The 20,602-nt window shown below is 45.7% G+C and overlaps 1 protein-coding gene across 2 annotated transcripts in view; it reads left to right on the top strand.

Annotated features, from left to right (window-relative positions):
• Nucleotides 1-20,602, top strand: part of LOC110489349 (regulating synaptic membrane exocytosis protein 2) — a 263,080-nt gene that overhangs the window by 111,427 nt on the left and 131,051 nt on the right. For both annotated transcript variants that reach the window (XM_090228498.1, XM_090228499.1), the window contains exons 4-6: nt 10,039-10,138; nt 10,534-10,657; nt 18,764-18,810. In XM_090228498.1, coding sequence (XP_090084624.1) covers nt 10,039-10,138; nt 10,534-10,657; nt 18,764-18,810 — 271 coding nt within the window. The remainder of the gene's footprint in view (nt 1-10,038; nt 10,139-10,533; nt 10,658-18,763; nt 18,811-20,602) is intronic.

Below are 20,602 nucleotides of genomic sequence, written 5' to 3'. Positions count from 1 at the left end.
ATAATTTACAGATATCCAGGGGCACACTCCAACACTCACACATCATTTACAGATATCCAGGGGCACACTCCATCACTCAGACATCATTTACAGATATCCAGAGGCACACTCCATCACTCAGATATCATTTACAGATATCCAGGGGCACACTCCATCACTCAGACATCATTTACAGATAGCCAGGGGCACACTCCATCACTCAGACATCATTTACAGATATCCAGGGGCACACTCCATCACTCAGACATAATTTTCAGATATCCTGGGCAAACTCCATCACTCAGACATAATTTACAGATATCCTGGGCAAACTCCATCACTCAGACATAATTTACAGATATCCAGGGGCACACACCAACACTCAGACATCATTTACAGATTTCCAGGAGCACACTCAATCACTCAGACATCATTTACAGATATCCAGGGTTACACTCCAACACTCAGACATAATTTACAGCTAGACTGGGGCACACTCCAACACTCATACATCATTTACAGATATCCAGATGCACACTCCATCACTCAGACATCATTTACAGATATCCAGGGGCACACTCCATCACTCAGACATAATTTACAGATATCCAGCAACACTCCAACACTCAGACATAATTTACAGATATCCAGGGGCACACTCCATCACTCAGACATCATTTACAGATATCCAGGGGCACACTCCATCACTCAGAAATAATTTACAGATATCCAGAGGCACACTCCATCACTCCGACATAAATTACAGATATCCAGGGGCACACTACATCACTCAGACATCATTTACAGATATCCAGGGGCACACTCCAACACTCAGACAAAATTTACAGATAGACGGGGGCACACTCCAACACTCAGGCATCATTTACAGATATCCAGGGGCACACTCGATCACTCAGACATAATTTACAGATATCCAGGGGCACATTCCATCACTCAGACATCATTTACAGATATCCAGAGGCACACTCCATCACTCAGACATAATTTTTAGATATCCTGGGCAAACTCCATCACTCAGACATCATTTACAGATATCCTGGGCAAGCTCCATCACTCAGACATAATTTACAGATATCCAGGGGCACACTCCAACACTCAGACATCATTTACAGATATCCAGGGGCAAACTCAATCACTCAGACATCATTTACAGATATCCAGGGGCACAATCCAACACTCAGACATAATTTACAGATAGAAAGGGGCACACTCCAACACTCAGACATCATTTACAGATATCCAGATGCACACTCCAACACTCAGACATCATTTACAGATATCCAGGGGCACACTCCATCACTCAGACATCATTTACAGATATCCAGGGGCACACTCCATCAATCAGAAATAATTTACAGATATCCAGGGGCACACTCCATCACTCCGACATCAATTACAGATATCCAGGGGCACACTCCATCACTCAGACATCATTTACAGATATCCAGGGGCACACTCCATCACTCAGACATCATTTACAGATATCCAGGGGCACACTCAATCACTCAGACATCATTTACAGATATCCAGGGGCACAATCCAACACTCAGACATCATTTACAGATATCCAGAGGCACACTCCATCACTCCGACATCAATTACAGATATCCAGGGGCACACTCCATCACTCAGACATCATTTACAGATATCCAGGGGCACACTCCAACACTCAGACATAATTTACAGATAGACGGGGGCACACTCCAACACTCAGACATAATTTACAGATATCCAGATGTACACTCCATCACTCAGACATCATTTACAGATATCCAGGGGCACACTCCAACACTCAGACATCATTTACAGATTTCCAGGGGCACACTCCAACACTCAGACATGATTTACAGATAGACGGGGGCACACTCCATCACTCAGACATCATTTAAAGATAGCAAGGGGCACACTCCATCACTCAGACATCATTTACAGATATCCAGGTGCACACTCCAACACTCAGACATCATTTACAGATTTCCAGGGGCACACTCAATCACTCAGACATCATTTACAGATATCCAGGGTTACACTCCAACACTCAGACATAATTTACAGCTAGACAGGGGCACACTCCAACACTCATACATCATTTACAGATATCCAGATGCACACTCCATCACTCAGACATCATTTACAGATATCCAGGGGCACACTCCATCACTCAGACATAATTTACAGATATCCAGCAACACTCCAACACTCAGACATAATTTACAGATATCCAGGGGCACACTCCATCACTCAGACATCATTTACAGATATCCAGGGGCACACTCCATCACTCAGAAATAATTTACAGATATCCAGAGGCACACTCCATCACTCCGACATAAATTACAGATATCCAGGGGCACACTACATCACTCAGACATCATTTACAGATATCCAGGGGCACACTCCAACACTCAGACAAAATTTACAGATAGACGGGGGCACACTCCAACACTCAGGCATCATTTACAGATATCCAGGGGCACACTCGATCACTCAGACATAATTTACAGATATCCAGGGGCACATTCCATCACTCAGACATCATTTACAGATATCCAGAGGCACACTCCATCACTCAGACATAATTTTCAGATATCCTGGGCAAACTCCATCACTCAGACATCATTTACAGATATCCTGGGCAAGCTCCATCACTCAGACATAATTTACAGATATCCAGGGGCACACTCCAACACTCAGACATCATTTACAGATATCCAGGGGCAAACTCAATCACTCAGACATCATTTACAGATATCCAGGGGCACAATCCAACACTCAGACATAATTTACAGATAGAAAGGGGCACACTCCAACACTCAGACATCATTTACAGATATCCAGATGCACACTCCAACACTCAGACATCATTTACAGATATCCAGGGGCACACTCCATCACTCAGACATCATTTACAGATATCCAGGGGCACACTCCATCAATCAGAAATAATTTACAGATATCCAGGGGCACACTCCATCACTCCGACATCAATTACAGATATCCAGGGGCACACTCCATCACTCAGACATCATTTACAGATATCCAGGGGCACACTCCATCACTCAGACATCATTTACAGATATCCAGGGGCACACTCAATCACTCAGACATCATTTACAGATATCCAGGGGCACAATCCAACACTCAGACATCATTTACAGATATCCAGAGGCACACTCCATCACTCCGACATCAATTACAGATATCCAGGGGCACACTCCATCACTCAGACATCATTTACAGATATCCAGGGGCACACTCCAACACTCAGACATAATTTACAGATAGACGGGGGCACACTCCAACACTCAGACATAATTTACAGATATCCAGATGTACACTCCATCACTCAGACATCATTTACAGATATCCAGGGGCACACTCCAACACTCAGACATCATTTACAGATTTCCAGGGGCACACTCCAACACTCAGACATGATTTACAGATAGACGGGGGCACACTCCATCACTCAGACATCATTTAAAGATAGCAAGGGGCACACTCCATCACTCAGACATCATTTACAGATATCCAGATGTACACTCCATCACTCAGACATCATTTACAGATATCCAGGGGCACACTCCATCACTCAGACATCATTTACAGATATCCAGGTGCACACTCCAACACTCAGACATCATTTACAGATTTCCAGGGGCACACTCCATCACTCAGACATCATTTACAGATATTCATGTGCACACTCCATCACTCAGACATAATTTACAGATATCCTGGGCACACTCCATCACTCAGACATCATTTACAGATATCCAGGGGCACACTCCATCACTCAGACATAATCTACAGATATCCAGGGGCACACTCCATCACTCAGATATCATTTACAGATATCCAGGGGCACACTCCATCACTCAGACATCATTTACAGATATCCAGGGGCACACTCCATCACTCAGACATAATCTACAGATATCCAGGGCACACTCCATCACTCAGACATCATGTACAGATAGCCAGGGGCACACTCCATCACTCAGACATAATTTACAGATAGCCAGGGGCACACTCCATCACTCAGACATCATTTACAGATATCCAGGGGCACACTCCATCACTCAGACATAATTTACAGATCTCCAGGGGCACACTCCGTCACTCAGACATAATTTACAGATATCCAGGGGCACACTCCAACACTCACACGTAATTTACAGATATCTAGGGGCACACTCCATCACTCAGACATAATTTACAGATATCCAGAGGCACACTCCATCACTCAGACATCATTTACAGATATCCAGGGGCACACTCCATCACTCAGACATCATTTACAGATAGCCAGGGGCACACTCCATCACTCAGACATCATTTACAGATAGCAAGGGGCACACTCCATCACTCAGACATCATTTGAAGATATCCAGGGGCACACTCCATCACTCAGACATCATTTACAGATATCCAGGGGCACACTCCATCACTCAGACATCATTTACAGATATCCAGGGGCACACTCCATCACTCAGACATAATCTATAGATATCCAGGGGCACACTCCATCACTCAGACATCATTTACAGATATCCAGGGGCACACTCCATCACTCAGACATAATCTACAGATATCCAGGGGCACACTCCATCACTCAGACATAATTTACAGATATCCAGGGGCACGCTCCGTCACTCAGACATCATTTACAGATAGCCAGGGGCACACTCCATCACTCAGACATAATTTACAGATAGCCAGGGGCACACTCCATCACTCAGACATCATTTACAGATATCCAGGGGCACACTCCATCACTCAGACATAATTTACAGATCTCCAGGGGCACACTCCGTCACTCAGACATAATTTACAGATATCCAGGGGCACACTCCAACACTCACACGTAATTTACAGATATCTAGGGGCACACTCCATCACTCAGACATAATTTACAGATATCCAGAGGCACACTCCATCACTCAGACATCATTTACAGATATCCAGGGGCACACTCCATCACTCAGACATCATTTACAGATAGCCAGGGGCACACTCCATCACTCAGACATCATTTACAGATAGCAAGGGGCACACTCCATCACTCAGACATCATTTGAAGATATCCAGGGGCACACTCCATCACTCAGACATCATTTACAGATATCCAGGGGCACACTCCATCACTCAGACATCATTTACAGATATCCAGGGGCACACTCCATCACTCAGACATAATCTATAGATATCCAGGGGCACACTCCATCACTCAGACATCATTTACAGATATCCAGGGGCACACTCCATCACTCAGACATAATCTACAGATATCCAGGGGCACACTCCATCACTCAGACATAATTTACAGATATCCAGGGGCACGCTCCGTCACTCAGACATCATTTACAGATAGCCAGGGGCACACTCCATCACTCAGACATCATTTATAGATATCCAGGGGCACACTCCATCACTGAGACATCATTTACAGATATCCAGGGGCACACTCCATAACTCAGACATCATTTACAGATAGCCAGGGGCACACTCCATCACTCAGACATCATTTACAGATATCCAGGGGCACACTCCATCACTCAGACATAATTTACAGATATCCAGGGGCAAACTCCGTCACTCAGACATAATTTACAGATATCCAGGGGCACACTCCAACACTCACACATAATTTAAAGATATCCAGGGGCACACTCCATCACTCAGACATCATTTACAGATATCCAGAGGCACACTCCATCACTCAGACATAATTTACAGATATCCAGGGGCACACTCCATCACTCAGACATAATCTACAGATATCCAGGGGCACACTCCATCACTCAGACATCATTTACAGATAGCCAGGGGCACACTCCATCACTCAGACATAATTTACAGATATCCAGGGGCACACTCCATCACTCAGACATAATTTTCAGATATCCTGGGCAAACTCCATCACTCAGACATAATTTACAGATATCCAGGGGCACACTCCAACACTCAGACATCATTTACAGATTTCCAGGGGCACACTCCAACACTCAGACATGATTTACAGATAGACGGGGGCACACTCCATCACTCAGACATAATTTACAGATATCCAGGGGCACACTCCATCACTCAGACATAATCTACAGATATCCAGGGGCACACTCCATCACTCAGACATCATTTACAGATAGCCAGGGGCACACTCCATCACTCAGACATAATTTACAGATATCCAGGGGCACACTCCATCACTCAGACATAATTTTCAGATATCCTGGGCAAACTCCATCACTCAGACATAATTTACAGATATCCAGGGGCACACTCCAACACTCAGACATCATTTACAGATTTCCAGGGGCACACTCCAACACTCAGACATGATTTACAGATAGACGGGGGCACACTCCATCACTCAGACATAATTTTCAGATAGCAAGGGGCACACTCCATCACTCAGACATCATTTACAGATATCCAGGGGCACACTCCATCACTCAGACGTCATTTACAGATATCCAGGGGCACACTCCATCACTCAGACATAATCTACAGATATCCAGGGGCACACTCCATCACTCAGACATAATTTACAGATATCCAGGGGCACACTCCATCACTCAGACATCATTTACAGATATCCAGGGGCACACTCCAACACTCAGACATCATTTACAGATTTCCAGGGGCACACTCCATCACTCAGACATCATTTACAGATATCCATGCGCACACTCCATCACTCAGACATCATTTACAGATATCCAGGGGCACACTCCATCACTCAGACATAATCTACAGATATCCAGGGGCACACTCCATCACTCAGACATCATTTACAGATATCCAGGGGCACACTCCATCACTCAGACATAATTTTCAGATATCCTGGGCAAACTCCATCACTCAGACATAATTTACAGATATCCAGGGGCACACTCCAACACTCAGACATCATTTACAGATTTCCAGGGGCACACTCCAACACTCAGACATGATTTACAGATAGACGGGGGCACACTCCATCACTCAGACATCATTTACAGATAGCAAGGGGCACACTCCATCACTCAGACATCATTTACAGATATCCAGGGGCACACTCCAACACTCAGACATCATTTACAGATTTCCAGGGGCACACTCCATCACTCAGACATAATTTTCAGATATCCTGGGCAAACTCCATCACTCAGACATAATTTACAGATATCCAGGGGCACACTCCATCACTCAGACATCATTTATAGATATCCAGGGGCACACTCCATCACTCAGACATAATTTTCAGATATCCTGGGCAAACTCCATCACTCAGACATAATTTACAGATATCCAGGGGCACACTCCAACACTCAGACATCATTTACAGATTTCCAGGGGCACACTCCAACACTCAGACATGATTTACAGATAGACGGGGGCACACTCCATCACTCAGACATCATTTACAGATAGCAAGGGGCACACTCCATCACTCAGACATCATTTACAGATATCCAGGGGCACACTCCAACACTCAGACATCATTTACAGATTTCCAGGGGCACACTCCATCACTCAGACATAATTTACAGACATCCAGGGTCACACTCCATCACTCAGACATCATTTACAGATATCCAGGGGCACACTCCATCACTCAGACATAATCTACAGATATCCAGGGGCACACTCCATCACTCAGACATAATTTACAGATATCCAGGGGCACACTCCATCACTCAGACATCATTTACAGATAGCCAGGGGCACACTCCATAACTCAGACATAATTTACAGATATCCAGGGGCACACTCCATCACTCAGACATCATTTACAGATAGCCAGGGGCACACTCCATCTCTCAGACATCATTTACAGATATCCAGGGGCACACTCCATCACTCAGACATAATCTACAGATATCCAGGGGCACACTCCATCACTCAGACATAATTTACAGATATCCAGGGGCACACTCCAACACTCACACATCATTTACAGATATCCAGAGGCACACTCCATCACTCAGACATCATTTCCGGATATCATGGGTCACACTCCATCACTCAGACATAATTTACAGATATCCAGGGGCATACTCCATCACTCAGACATCATTTACAGATAGCCAGGGGCACACTCCATCACTCAGACATCATTTACAGATATCCAGGGGCACACTCCATCACTCAGAGATAATCTACAGATATCCAGGGGTCCACTCCGTCTCTCAGACATAATTTACAGATATCCAGGGGCACACTCCAACACTCACACATAATTTACAGATATCCAGGGGCACACTCCATCCATCACTCAGACATAATTTACAGATATCCAGAGGCACACTCCATCACTCAGACATCATTTCCGGATATCATGGGGCACACTCGATCACTCAGACATCATTTACAGATAGCCAGGGGCACACTCCATCACTCAGACATCATTTACAGATAGCCAGGGGCACACTCCATAACTCAGACATAATTTACAGATATCCAGGGGCACACTCCATCACTCAGACATCATTTACAGATAGCCAGGGGCACACTCCATCACTCAGACATAATTTACAGATATCCAGGGGCACACTCCATCACTCAGACATAATCTACAGATATCCAGGGGTCCACTCCGTCTCTCAGACATAATTTACAGATATCCAGGGGCACACTCCAACACTCACACATAATTTACAGATATCCAGGGGCACACTCCATCCATCACTCAGACATAATTTACAGATATCCAGAGGCACACTCCATCACTCAGACATCATTTCCGGATATCATGGGGCACACTCCATCACTCAGACATCATTTACAGATAGCCAGGGGCACACTCCATCACTCAGACATCATTTACAGATATCCAGGGGCACACTCCATCACTCAGACATAATTTTCAGATATCCTGGGGCACACTCCATCACTCCAACATCAATTACAGATATCCAGGGGCACACTCCATCACTCAGACATCATTTACAGATATCCAGGGGCACACTCCATCACCCAGACATAATTTACAGATATCCAGATGCACACTCCATCACTCAGGCATCATTTACAGATATCCAGATGCACACTCCATCACTCAGACATAATTTACAGATATCCAGGGGCATATTCCATCACTCAGACATAATTTACAGATATCCAGAGGCACACCCCATCACTCAGACATAATTTACAGATATCCTGGGCAAACTCCATCACTAAGACATAATTTACAGATATCCAGGGGCACACTCCAACACTCAGACATCATTTACAAAATATGCATTTGTGTTTAGTGAGTCCGCCAGATCAGAGACAGAAGGGATGACCATGTGTTGTTTTGATAAGTGTGTGAATTGGACCATTTTCCTGTCCTGCTAAGCATTAAAAATGTAACGAGTACTTTTGGGTGTCAGGTAAAAGTAAGGAGTAAAAAGTACATTATTTTCTTTAGGACTGTAGCGAAGTAAAATTAAAAGTTGTTAAAAATATAAATAGTATGGCCTCCCGGGTGGTGCAGTGGCCTAAGGCATGCACCACCCTGCCACCAGAGACACTGGGTTCGAGCCCAGGCTCTTTCGCAGCTGGCCGCTACCGGGAGGTCCCTGGGGTGATGCACAATTGGCCTAGCGTCATCCGGGTTAGGGAGGGTTTGGCTGGTAGGGATATCCTTGTCTCATCGCGCACTAGCGATTCCCGTGGCAGGCCGGGCACAGTGCACTCTAACCAGGTCGCCAGGTGCACAGTGTTTCCTCCGACACATTGGTGCAGCTGGCTTCCGGTTTGGATGCACGCTCTGTTAAGAAGCAGTGCAGCTTGGTTGGGTTGTGTTTCAGAGGACGCATGGCTTTCGACCTTCGTCTCTCCCGAGCCCATATGGGAGTTGTAGCGATGAGACAAGATAGTAACTACTAACAATTGGATACCACAAAATTGGGGGTAAAAAAATATGTAAAGTACAGATACCCCAAAAAACGACTTAAGTAGTACTTTAAAGTATTTTTACTTAAGTACTTTACACCACTGATGTATAGTGATGTATACTGAGTACAATGTATAGTGATGACTGAACATGTCTGTGTCTAACAGGTGGTTGGAGGAAAGATGATGGATTCTGGTCGACTTTGTGCTTTCATCACTAAAGTGAAGAGAGGAAGTCTAGCAGATACTGTTGGTCACCTTCGACCAGGTACACACCTGCTCACACTGATCATGTCAAGAGTACACACTGGCTCACACTGATGATATCATGAGTAGACACTGGCTCATTCTAAATATGTAACTAGTACATGTTGACTCACAATGATGATGTCACGAGTACGCACTCTCACAATGTCTCATACTGATGATGTCATGAGTACACCCTGGCTCCCACTGATGATGTCATGAGTACACGCCTTCTCATACTGATGATGCAATGAGTCTTTTTAGCTGCCATTACCCTTATCTGACCAATCATATTTGTACACATCATAAACACTTCTCAAATTCAATCATATTTGTACACTGCATGAATATTTTAATGTCGCTCCTCTCTTTGTTTCTGTAGTGTGCTGTGTTAACGGATCCTCTCTCTCTCTTCAGGAGATCAGGTTCTTGAATGGAATGGGAGGGTCCTACAAGGAGCAACATTCAAGGAAGTTTATAATGTCATTCTAGAATCGAAGCCAGACCCCCAAGTGGAGCTGGTTGTGTCCCGTCCCATACGGTGAGTTCAGTTCTAACTTAACTATGGAAAATGACCTTTCAAGTTGTGAATACATGTACTTAGTCTTAGGATGTGTGACTCCCAGCTTGGTTTTGCGCTACCCCTGTACGCCCTTAATGACTTGTGGAGTGGTACAGTGCCTTCCGAAAGTATTCATACCCCTTGACTTCTTCCACATTTTGTTGTGTTACAGCTTTAATTTAAAATTGATTAAATGTGTTTTATTTTCTCACTCATCTACACACAATATCCCATAATTATAAAGTGAAAACTTGTTTTAGAATCACCTATGGCAGCGATTATTGCTGTGAGTCTTTTTGGGTAAGAGCTTTACACACCTGGTTTGTGCAATGTTTGCACATGGATCTTTTTTAAATTCTTCAAGCTATGTCAAGTTGGTTGTTGATCATCGGTAGACAACCATTTTCAGGTCTTGCCATAGATTTTTCAAGCCAATTTAAGTGAAAACTCGAACTAGGCCACTCAGGAACATTCAATGTCATCTTTATTTAAATTTCACATTTATTTAACCTTTATTGGAGCGGCAGGGTAGCCTAGTGGTTAGAGCTTGGGACTAGTAACCGGAAAGTTGCAAGTTCAAATCCCCGAGCTGACAAGGTACAACTCTGTCCCTGAACAGGCAGTGTTCCTAGGCCGTCATTGAAAATAAGAATTTGTTCTTAACTGACTTGTCTAGTTAAATAAAGGTAAAAAAAAACCATATATATATTTTTTTTAACTATGCAAGTTTGTAAGCAACTCCCGTGTCTGAATTAATCTCCCAGTGTCTGTTGGAAATCAGACTGAACCAGGTTATGCATTTTGCTTTTGCTTAACTATTAAATTGTATTTTTTCCCCAGAACATTCCCTAGTCCTTGCCGATAACAAGCATACCCATAAAACGATGTAGCCACCACCATGCTTGAAAATATGAGGAGTGGTAGACAGTGATGTGTTGGCTTTGCCCTAAACACGCTTTGTATTCAAGACATAAAGTTAATTTATTTGCCACATTTTTGATGCCTTATTCAAACAGGATGCATGTTTTGGAATATCTTTATTCTGTACAGGCTTCCTTCTATTCACTCTGCCATTTGGTTTACTATTGTGGGGTAACTACAATGTTGTTGATCCATCCTCAGTGTTTTCCTATCACAGCCTTTAATCTCTGTAATAAATTATACCTAATTCCACTTTGACATTATGGGTCATTGTGTGAAGGACAATGACACAACGTCTCAATTTAATCAATTTTAAATTCAGGCTGTAACATAACAACATGAGGAATAAGTCAAGGGGTGTCAATACTTTCTGAAGGCAATGTATAAATACATTTTCAAATCAAATGGTATTCACTACATGTGTGGTAAACCACCGGTGTTGACTAACTGAAATGTTTAATCAATGTATTCCCCCGTCTCAGGAGAATTTTATTAATGGTATCTCTGACAAGATATGAAAGGTAACATAAAGGTTTACATAAAGGTTCGAAGCAGAAAATTAGTCCCTGTCATTGAAAGATGTGAAAATATGTTACATACTAATAGCTCTTGTGAAACTTGTTTTGAATCACACCGTCTTTCAGCTCAACAGATAACATCCCAGATTCAGTCTTTCAGCTCCACAGATAACATCCAAGCTTCAGTCCCTCAGCTCCACAGATAACATCCCAGATTCAGTCTTTCAGCTCCAGAGATAACATCCCAGCTTCAGTCCCTCAGCTCCACAGATAACAACCAAGCTTCAGTGTTTGAGCTACACAGAAAACATCCCATTTCAGTCCCTCAGCTCCACAGAAAACATCCCAGCTTCAGTCTTTTAGCTCCACAAACAACATCCCAGGTTCAGTCCCTCAGCTCCACAGATAACATCCCAGCTTCAGTCTTTCAGATCCACAGAAAACATCCAGGCTTCAGTCCCTCAGCTCCACAGATAACATCCCAGCTTCAGTCTTTCAGATCCACAGATAACATCCAGGCTTCAGTCCCTCAGCTCCGCAGATAACATCCCAGCTTCAGTCCTTCAGCTCCACAGATAACATCCCAGCTTCAGTCCCTCAGGTCCACAGATAACATCCCAGCTTCAGTCTTTCAGCTCCACAGATAACATCCCAGCTTCAGTCTTTCAGCTCCACAGATAACATCCCAGCTTCAGTCTTTCAGCTCCACAGATAACATCCCAGCTTCAGTCTTTCAGCTCCACAGATAACATCCCAGCTTCAGTCCCTCAGCTCCACAGATAACATCCCAGCTTCAGTATTTCAGATCCACAGATAACATCCCAGCTTCAGTCCCTCACATCCACAGATAACATCCCAGCTTCAGTCCTTCAGCTCCACGGATAACATCCCAGCTTCAGTCCCTCAGCTCCACAGATAGCATCCCAGCTTCAGTCCCTCAGGTCCACAGATAACATCCCAGCTTCAGTCCCTCAGGTCCACAGATAACATCCCTGCATCAGTCCCTAAGATCCAAAGATAACAACCCCGCTTCAGTCTTTCAGCACTAGAGATAGCATCCCAGCTTCAGTCCCTCAGCTCCAAAGATAACATCCAGCTTCAGTCCCTCAGCTCCACAGATAACATCCAGCTTAAGTCCCACAACTCCACGGATAACATCCCAGCTTCAGTCCCTCAGCTCCACAGATAATATCCCAGCTTCAGTCCCTCAGCTCCACAGATAACATCCCAGCTTCAGTCTTTCAGATCCACAGATAACATCCAGGCTTCAGTCCCTCAGCTCCACAGATAACATCCCAGCTTCAGTCCTTCAGCTCCACAGATAACATCCCAGCTTCAGTCCCTCAGCTCCACAGATAGCATCCGAGCTTCAGTCCCTCAGGTCCACAGATAACATCCCAGCTTCAGTCTTTCCGATCAAGAGACAACATCTCAGTTTCAATCCCTTTGTTCCACAGATAACATCCCAGCTTCAGTCATTCAGATCCAAAGATAACATCCCAGCTTCAGTCCCCCAGCTCCACAGATAACATCCCAGCTTCAGTCCCTCTGCTCCACAGCTAACATCCCAGCTTCAGTCTTTCAGATCCACAGATAACATTCCAGCTTCAGAATTTCAGCTCCACAAATAACACCCCAGCTTCAGTCCCTCCGCTCCACAGATAACATACCAGCTTCAGGTCCTCAGCTCCACAGATAAAATCCCAGCTTCAGTTCACCAGCTCCACTGAAAACATCCCAGTTACAGTCCCTCTGCTCCACAGATAACATTCCAGCTTCAGTCCCCCAGCTCCACAGATAACATCCCAGTTTCAGTCATTCAGCCCCATTGATAATATTCCAGCTTCAGTCCCTCAGCTCCAAAGAGAGCATCCGAGCTCCAGTCGTTCAGCTCCAGAGATAACATCCCAGCTTCAGTGATTCAGCTCCACAGATAACATCTCATCTTCAGTCTCTCATCTCCACAGATAACATCCCAGTTTTAGTCGTTCAGCTCCAGAGATAACGGCCCAGCTTCAGTCCCTCAGCTCCACAGATAACATCCCAGCTTCAGTCCTTCAGCTCCACAGATAACATCCCAGCTTCAGTCCCTCAGGTCCACAGATAACATCCCAGCTTCAGTCTTTCAGCTCCACAGATAACATCCCAGCTTCAGTCTTTCAGCTCCACAGATAACATCCCAGCTTCAGTCTTTCAGCTCCACAGATAACATCCCAGCTTCAGTCTTTCAGCTCCACAGATAACATCCCAGCTTCAGTCCCTCAGCTCCACAGATAACATCCCAGCTTCAGTATTTCAGATCCACAGATAACATCCCAGCTTCAGTCCCTCACATCCACAGATAACATCCCAGCTTCAGTCCTTCAGCTCCACGGATAACATCCCAGCTTCAGTCCCTCAGCTCCACAGATAGCATCCCAGCTTCAGTCCCTCAGGTCCACAGATAACATCCCAGCTTCAGTCCCTCAGGTCCACAGATAACATCCCTGCATCAGTCCCTAAGATCCAAAGATAACAACCCCGCTTCAGTCTTTCAGCACTAGAGATAGCATCCCAGCTTCAGTCCCTCAGCTCCAAAGATAACATCCAGCTTCAGTCCCTCAGCTCCACAGATAACATCCAGCTTAAGTCCCACAACTCCACGGATAACATCCCAGCTTCAGTCCCTCAGCTCCACAGATAATATCCCAGCTTCAGTCCCTCAGCTCCACAGATAACATCCCAGCTTCAGTCTTTCAGATCCACAGATAACATCCAGGCTTCAGTCCCTCAGCTCCACAGATAACATCCCAGCTTCAGTCCTTCAGCTCCACAGATAACATCCCAGCTTCAGTCCCTCAGCTCCACAGATAGCATCCGAGCTTCAGTCCCTCAGGTCCACAGATAACATCCCAGCTTCAGTCTTTCCGATCAAGAGACAACATCTCAGTTTCAATCCCTTTGCTCCACAGATAACATCCCAGCTTCAGTCATTCAGATCCAAAGATAACATCCCAGCTTCAGTCCCCCAGCTCCACAGATAACATCCCAGCTTCAGTCCCTCTGCTCCACAGCTAACATCCCAGCTTCAGTCTTTCAGATCCACAGATAACATTCCAGCTTCAGAATTTCAGCTCCACAAATAACACCCCAGCTTCAGTCCCTCCGCTCCACAGATAACATACCAGCTTCAGGTCCTCAGCTCCACAGATAAAATCCCAGCTTCAGTTCACCAGCTCCACTGAAAACATCCCAGTTACAGTCCCTCTGCTCCACAGATAACATTCCAGCTTCAGTCCCCCAGCTCCACAGATAACATCCCAGTTTCAGTCATTCAGCCCCATTGATAATATTCCAGCTTCAGTCCCTCAGCTCCAAAGAGAGCATCCGAGCTCCAGTCGTTCAGCTCCAGAGATAACATCCCAGCTTCAGTGATTCAGCTCCACAGATAACATCTCATCTTCAGTCTCTCATCTCCACAGATAACATCCCAGTTTTAGTCGTTCAGCTCCAGAGATAACGGCCCAGCTTCAGTCCCTCAGCTCCACAGATAACATCCCAGCTTCAGTCCTTCAGCTCCACAGATAACATCCCAGCTTCAGTGATTCAGCTCCACAGATAACATCTCATCTTCAGTCTCTCATCTCCACAGATAACATCCCAGTTTTAGTCGTTCAGCTCCAGAGATGACATTCCAGCTTCAGTCCCTCAGCTCTACATATAACATCCAGCTTCAGTCCCACAGCTCCACAGACAACATCACATCTTCAGTCCCTCAGCTCCACAGATAACATACCAGCTTCAGTTCCTCAGCTCCAAAGATAGCATCCCAGCTTCAGTTCCCCAGCTCCACTGAAAACATCCCAGTTACAGTCCCTCTGCTCCACAGATAACATCCCAGCTTCAGTCCCCCAGCTCCACAGATAACATCCCAGTGTCAGTCATTCAGCCCCATTGATAATATTCCAGCTTCAGTGCCTCACCTCCACAGATAACATCCCAGTTTCAGTCATTCGGCTCCATAGATAACATCCCAGCTTCAGTCCCTCAGCTCCACAGATAACATCCAGCCTTCAGTCTTTCAGCAACAAAGATAAAAATGCAGCTTCAGTCCCTCAGCTCCACAGATAACATCCCAGCTCCAGTCTTTCATCACCACAGATAACATCCAGCCTTCAGTCCCTCAGCTCCACAGATAACTTCCCAGCTTCAGTCCCACAGCTCCACAGATAATATCCCAGCTTCAGTCCCTCAGAACCACAGATAACATCTGAGCTTCAGTCTCAGCTCCACAGATAACATCCCAGCTTCTGTCCCTCAGCTCCACAGATAACATCACAGCTTAAATCCCTCAGCTCCACAGATAACATCCCAGCTTCAGTCATTCAAATCCAAAGATAACATCCCAGCTTCAGTCCCCCAGCTCCACAGATAACATCCCAGCTTCAGTCCCTCTGCTCCACAGCTAACATCCCAGCTTCAGTCATTCAAATCCAAAGATAACATCCCAGCTTCAGTCCCCCAGCTCCACAGATAACATCCCAGCTTCAGTCCCTCTGCTCCACAGCTAACATCCCAGCTTCAGTCTTTCAGATCCACAGATAACATTCCAGCTTCAGAATTTCAGCTCCACAAATAACACCCCAGCTTCAGTCCCTCCGCTCCACAGATAACATCCCATTTCAGTCCCTCAGCTCCACAGATAACATACCAGCTTCAGTTCCTCAGCTCCACAGATAAAATACCAGCTTCAGTTCCCCCAGCTCCACAGATAACAGCCCAGCTTCAGTCCCTCAGCTCCAAAGAGAGCATCCGAGCTCCAGTCGTTCAGCTCCAGAGAGAACGTCCCAGCTTCAGTCCCTCAGCTCCACAGATAACATCCCAGCTTCAGTCCTTCAGCTCCACAGATAACATCCCAGCTTCAGTGATTCAGCTCCACAGATAACATCTCATCTTCAGTCTCTCATCTCCACAGATAACATCCCAGTTTTAGTCGTTCAGCTCCAGAGCTAACGTCCCAGCTTCAGTCCCTCAGCTCCACAGATGACATCCCAGCTTCAGTACTTCAGCTCCACAGATAACATCCCAGCTTCAGTGATTCAGCTCCACAGATAACATCTCATCTTCAGTCTCTCATCTCCACAGATAACATCCCAGTTTTAGTCGTTCAGCTCCAGAGATGACATTCCAGCTTCAGCCCCTCAGCTCTACAAATAACATCCCAGCTTCAGTCCCACAGCTCCACAGATAACATTCCTGCTTCAGTCCCTCAGCTCCACAGATAACATTCCAGCTTCAGTCTTTCAGCTCCACAGAAAACATCCCAGCTTCAGTCATTCAGATCCACTGAAAACATCCCAGCTTCAGTCCCCTAGCTCCACAGATAACATCCCAGCTTCAGTCCCTCCGCTCCACAGCTAACATCCCAGCTTCAGTCTTTCAGATCCACAGATAAGATTCCAGCTTCAGACTTTCAGCTCCACAAATAACACCCCAGCTTCAGTCCCTCCGCTCCACAGATAACATCCCATTTCAGTCCCTTAGCTCCACAGATAACATCCCAGCTTCAGTCTTTCAGATCCACAGATAACATCTCAGCTTCAGTCCCTAAGCTCCACAGATAACATCCCAGCTTCAGTCTTTCAGCACCACAGATAACAACCCAGCTTCTGTCTTTCAGCTCCACAGATAACATCCTAGCATTAATCCCTCTGCTCCATAAATAACATTCCATCTTCAGTCCCTCGGGCTTCACAGACAACATCACATCTTCAGTCCCTCAGCTCCAGAAAAAACAACCCAGCTTCAGTCCCTCAGCTCCACAGATAACATCCAGCCTTCAGTCTTTCAGCAACAAAGATAAAAACACAGCTTCAGTCCCTCAGCTCCACAGATAACATCCCAGCTTCAGTCCCACAGCTCCACAGATAATATCCCAGCTTCAGTCCCTCAGATCCACAGATAACATCTGAGCTTCAGTCTTTCAGCTCCACAGATAACATCCCAGCTTCAGTCCCTCAGCTCCACAGATAACATCCCAACTTAAATCCCTCAGCTCCACAGATAACATCCCAGCTTCAGTCTTTCAGCAAGAAGAGAAAACATCCCAGCCTCAGTCTTTCAGCCCCAGAGATAACATCCCAGCTTCAGTCCCTCAGCTCCACAAATAACATCCAAGCTACAGTCCCTCAGCTCCACATGTAACATCCCAGCCTCAGTCCCTCAGCCCCACAGATAACAACCAAGTTTCAGTTGCAAAGCTCCACTGATAACATCCCAGCTTCAGTCCCTCAGCCTTAATAATAACCTCCTAGCTTCAGTCCATTAGCGCCACAGGTAACATTTCAGCATCACTCCCTCTGCTGCAGAGATAACATCCCAGCTTCAGTCCATTATATCTACAGATAACATCCCAGCTTCAGTGCCTCAGCTCCACAGATAACATCCCAGCTTCAGTTCCTCAGCTCCACAGATAACATCCCAGCTTCAGTTCCTCATCTCCACAGATAACATCCCACCTTAAGTCCCTTGTCTCCACAGATAACATCCCAGATTCATTCCATTAGCTCCAGAAATAACATATTTGACTAGAGAGAGGGCATTAACAGTAATGTATCTGTGAAGATGTCTCTTGCTTCATAATGTTGGGGTTCTGTTTATTTCCCAGAGATTCTTCCAGTATCTCAGAGAGCACACATGGACAACTTGAATCAAGTGAGTGGTGACATCATACATTCATTATCATGACATCAACACTGCCTACATCTGGATGTAGTGTAGCTCTTAGCTTTTACTAAATTACACAATGATTCAAAGAAATCTGAGGCGATGTGCCCTAGTAGGAAGACCACTTTGTGCAGCTCACCCTGCACGATCAAGTCTACTTCTGATACGCTTCTCAGGAAAGCATTAAAAACAATCAAGCAACCCAGAAAAGTGCTAAGAATAGGCCATATTAACATATGCAGCCTGAGAAACAAGGTCCATAAAGTCAATAAATTGCTTGTACCAAATAACATGCATATCTCTGAAACTCACCTAGACTATACCTTTGATGATACAGTGGTAGCAATACAAGGTTATAACATTTACAGAAAAGACGGAAATGCCAACGGGGGCAGTGTTGCGGTCTATATAAAGAACCACATTCCTTTAAAGCTTAGAGACAATCTAATGTTAAATAATGTTCTCACGTATACTCCCTCTCTGGCCTCTAGGTCACCAGACAGCTGATTATTACGCACACCTGTCACCATCGTCACACGCACCAGCGCTTATTGACACTCACCTGGACTCCATCTATATATGTCACTCCATTTGGTTCCTTCCCCAGAAGTTATTGTTTCTGTATCTGTTTCATGTTGCTGTTTCTTCCCGACTCTCAGTGTACAGCTTTACAAAATAACGCCTCACCAAAGGGAAGCATCAGGGAGTGTTTTTAGTTTTCGTGTTGGAAGTGACGTTGGGTCTGGGTTCCGCTGCCAGAGCAACCAAGGATGCCTCAGCCGGCTCTTTAGGCTTTCATGTCTAAGCCGGTACATCGGGGTGTCAAGACTCGGTTGGCAGGTCAAGCGTCTGTTGCCGAGTCTACCGAGGATGCCTCAGATAGCTTGTCAGGCTTCCATGCCTTAGCTAGCTCGTCAGGTTTTCAAAACTCGGTAGGCTCCGCAGGCTCCGCAGCTCCCCAGCCACAGCTGGCTTGCCAGGCTCCGGCACTTAAGGCTGCTCGTCAGGTTCCTTTGCCTCTACGGAGCCGAATGGTCCGCTCTGATCCCCGGGAACATCCCTCTGGTCGGCATCCTGCGACTGGAGCCTCGCGTCGGAGAGGGGGTGCTGCTCCTTCTTCGGCACTCTAGGTTGCCGGGCTCCCATGCCCCAGCCGGCTCGACAGGTTCCAACGTTTCAGCAGAGGTGGCCGGTCCGCTCCTTATCCCTGGGATCGTCCCTGTTGTCGGCATCCTGCGGTTGGAGCCGCATTTCAGGAGCTGCTCATCAGTGAGGGGGTACTGTCACGTATACTCCCTCTCTGGCCTCATCGTCACACACACCAGCGCTTTTTGACACTCACCCGGACTCCATCTATTTATGTCACTCTCTTTGGTTCCTTCCTCAGTCGTTATTGTTTCTGTATATCTTTTTCATGTCGGTGCGCTGTTTGTGTTTCTTCTTTTGTTCATGTTCGTTTATTTATTAAATGTATTCACTCCCTGAACTCGCTTCTTCAGCGTACACTGTTACAACTGTTGAAGTAATATGGCTACAGGTTCATCTGCTTTACCTAAAGCCTATTATTTTTTTGTATTTTCACCCCTTTATCCCCCCCAATTGGTAGTTGCAGTCTTGTGTCATCGCTGCAACTCCCTTAAGGACTCGGGAGAGGTGAAGGTCGAAAGCCATGCGTCCTCCGAAACACAACCCAACCCAACCAAGCCGCACTGCTTCTTGACACAATGCCCATTTAACCTGGAAGCCAGCCGCACCAATGTGTCGGAGGAAACACCGTACA

Source organism: Oncorhynchus mykiss, chromosome 30, assembly GCF_057628025.1.
Source record: "Oncorhynchus mykiss isolate SJ-2025 chromosome 30, ASM5762802v1, whole genome shotgun sequence".
Taxonomy (NCBI): Eukaryota; Metazoa; Chordata; class Actinopteri; order Salmoniformes; family Salmonidae; genus Oncorhynchus; species Oncorhynchus mykiss.
The sequence above is the reverse complement of the archived record's forward strand: the minus strand, read 5'-3'. Positions and strand labels throughout refer to the sequence as shown.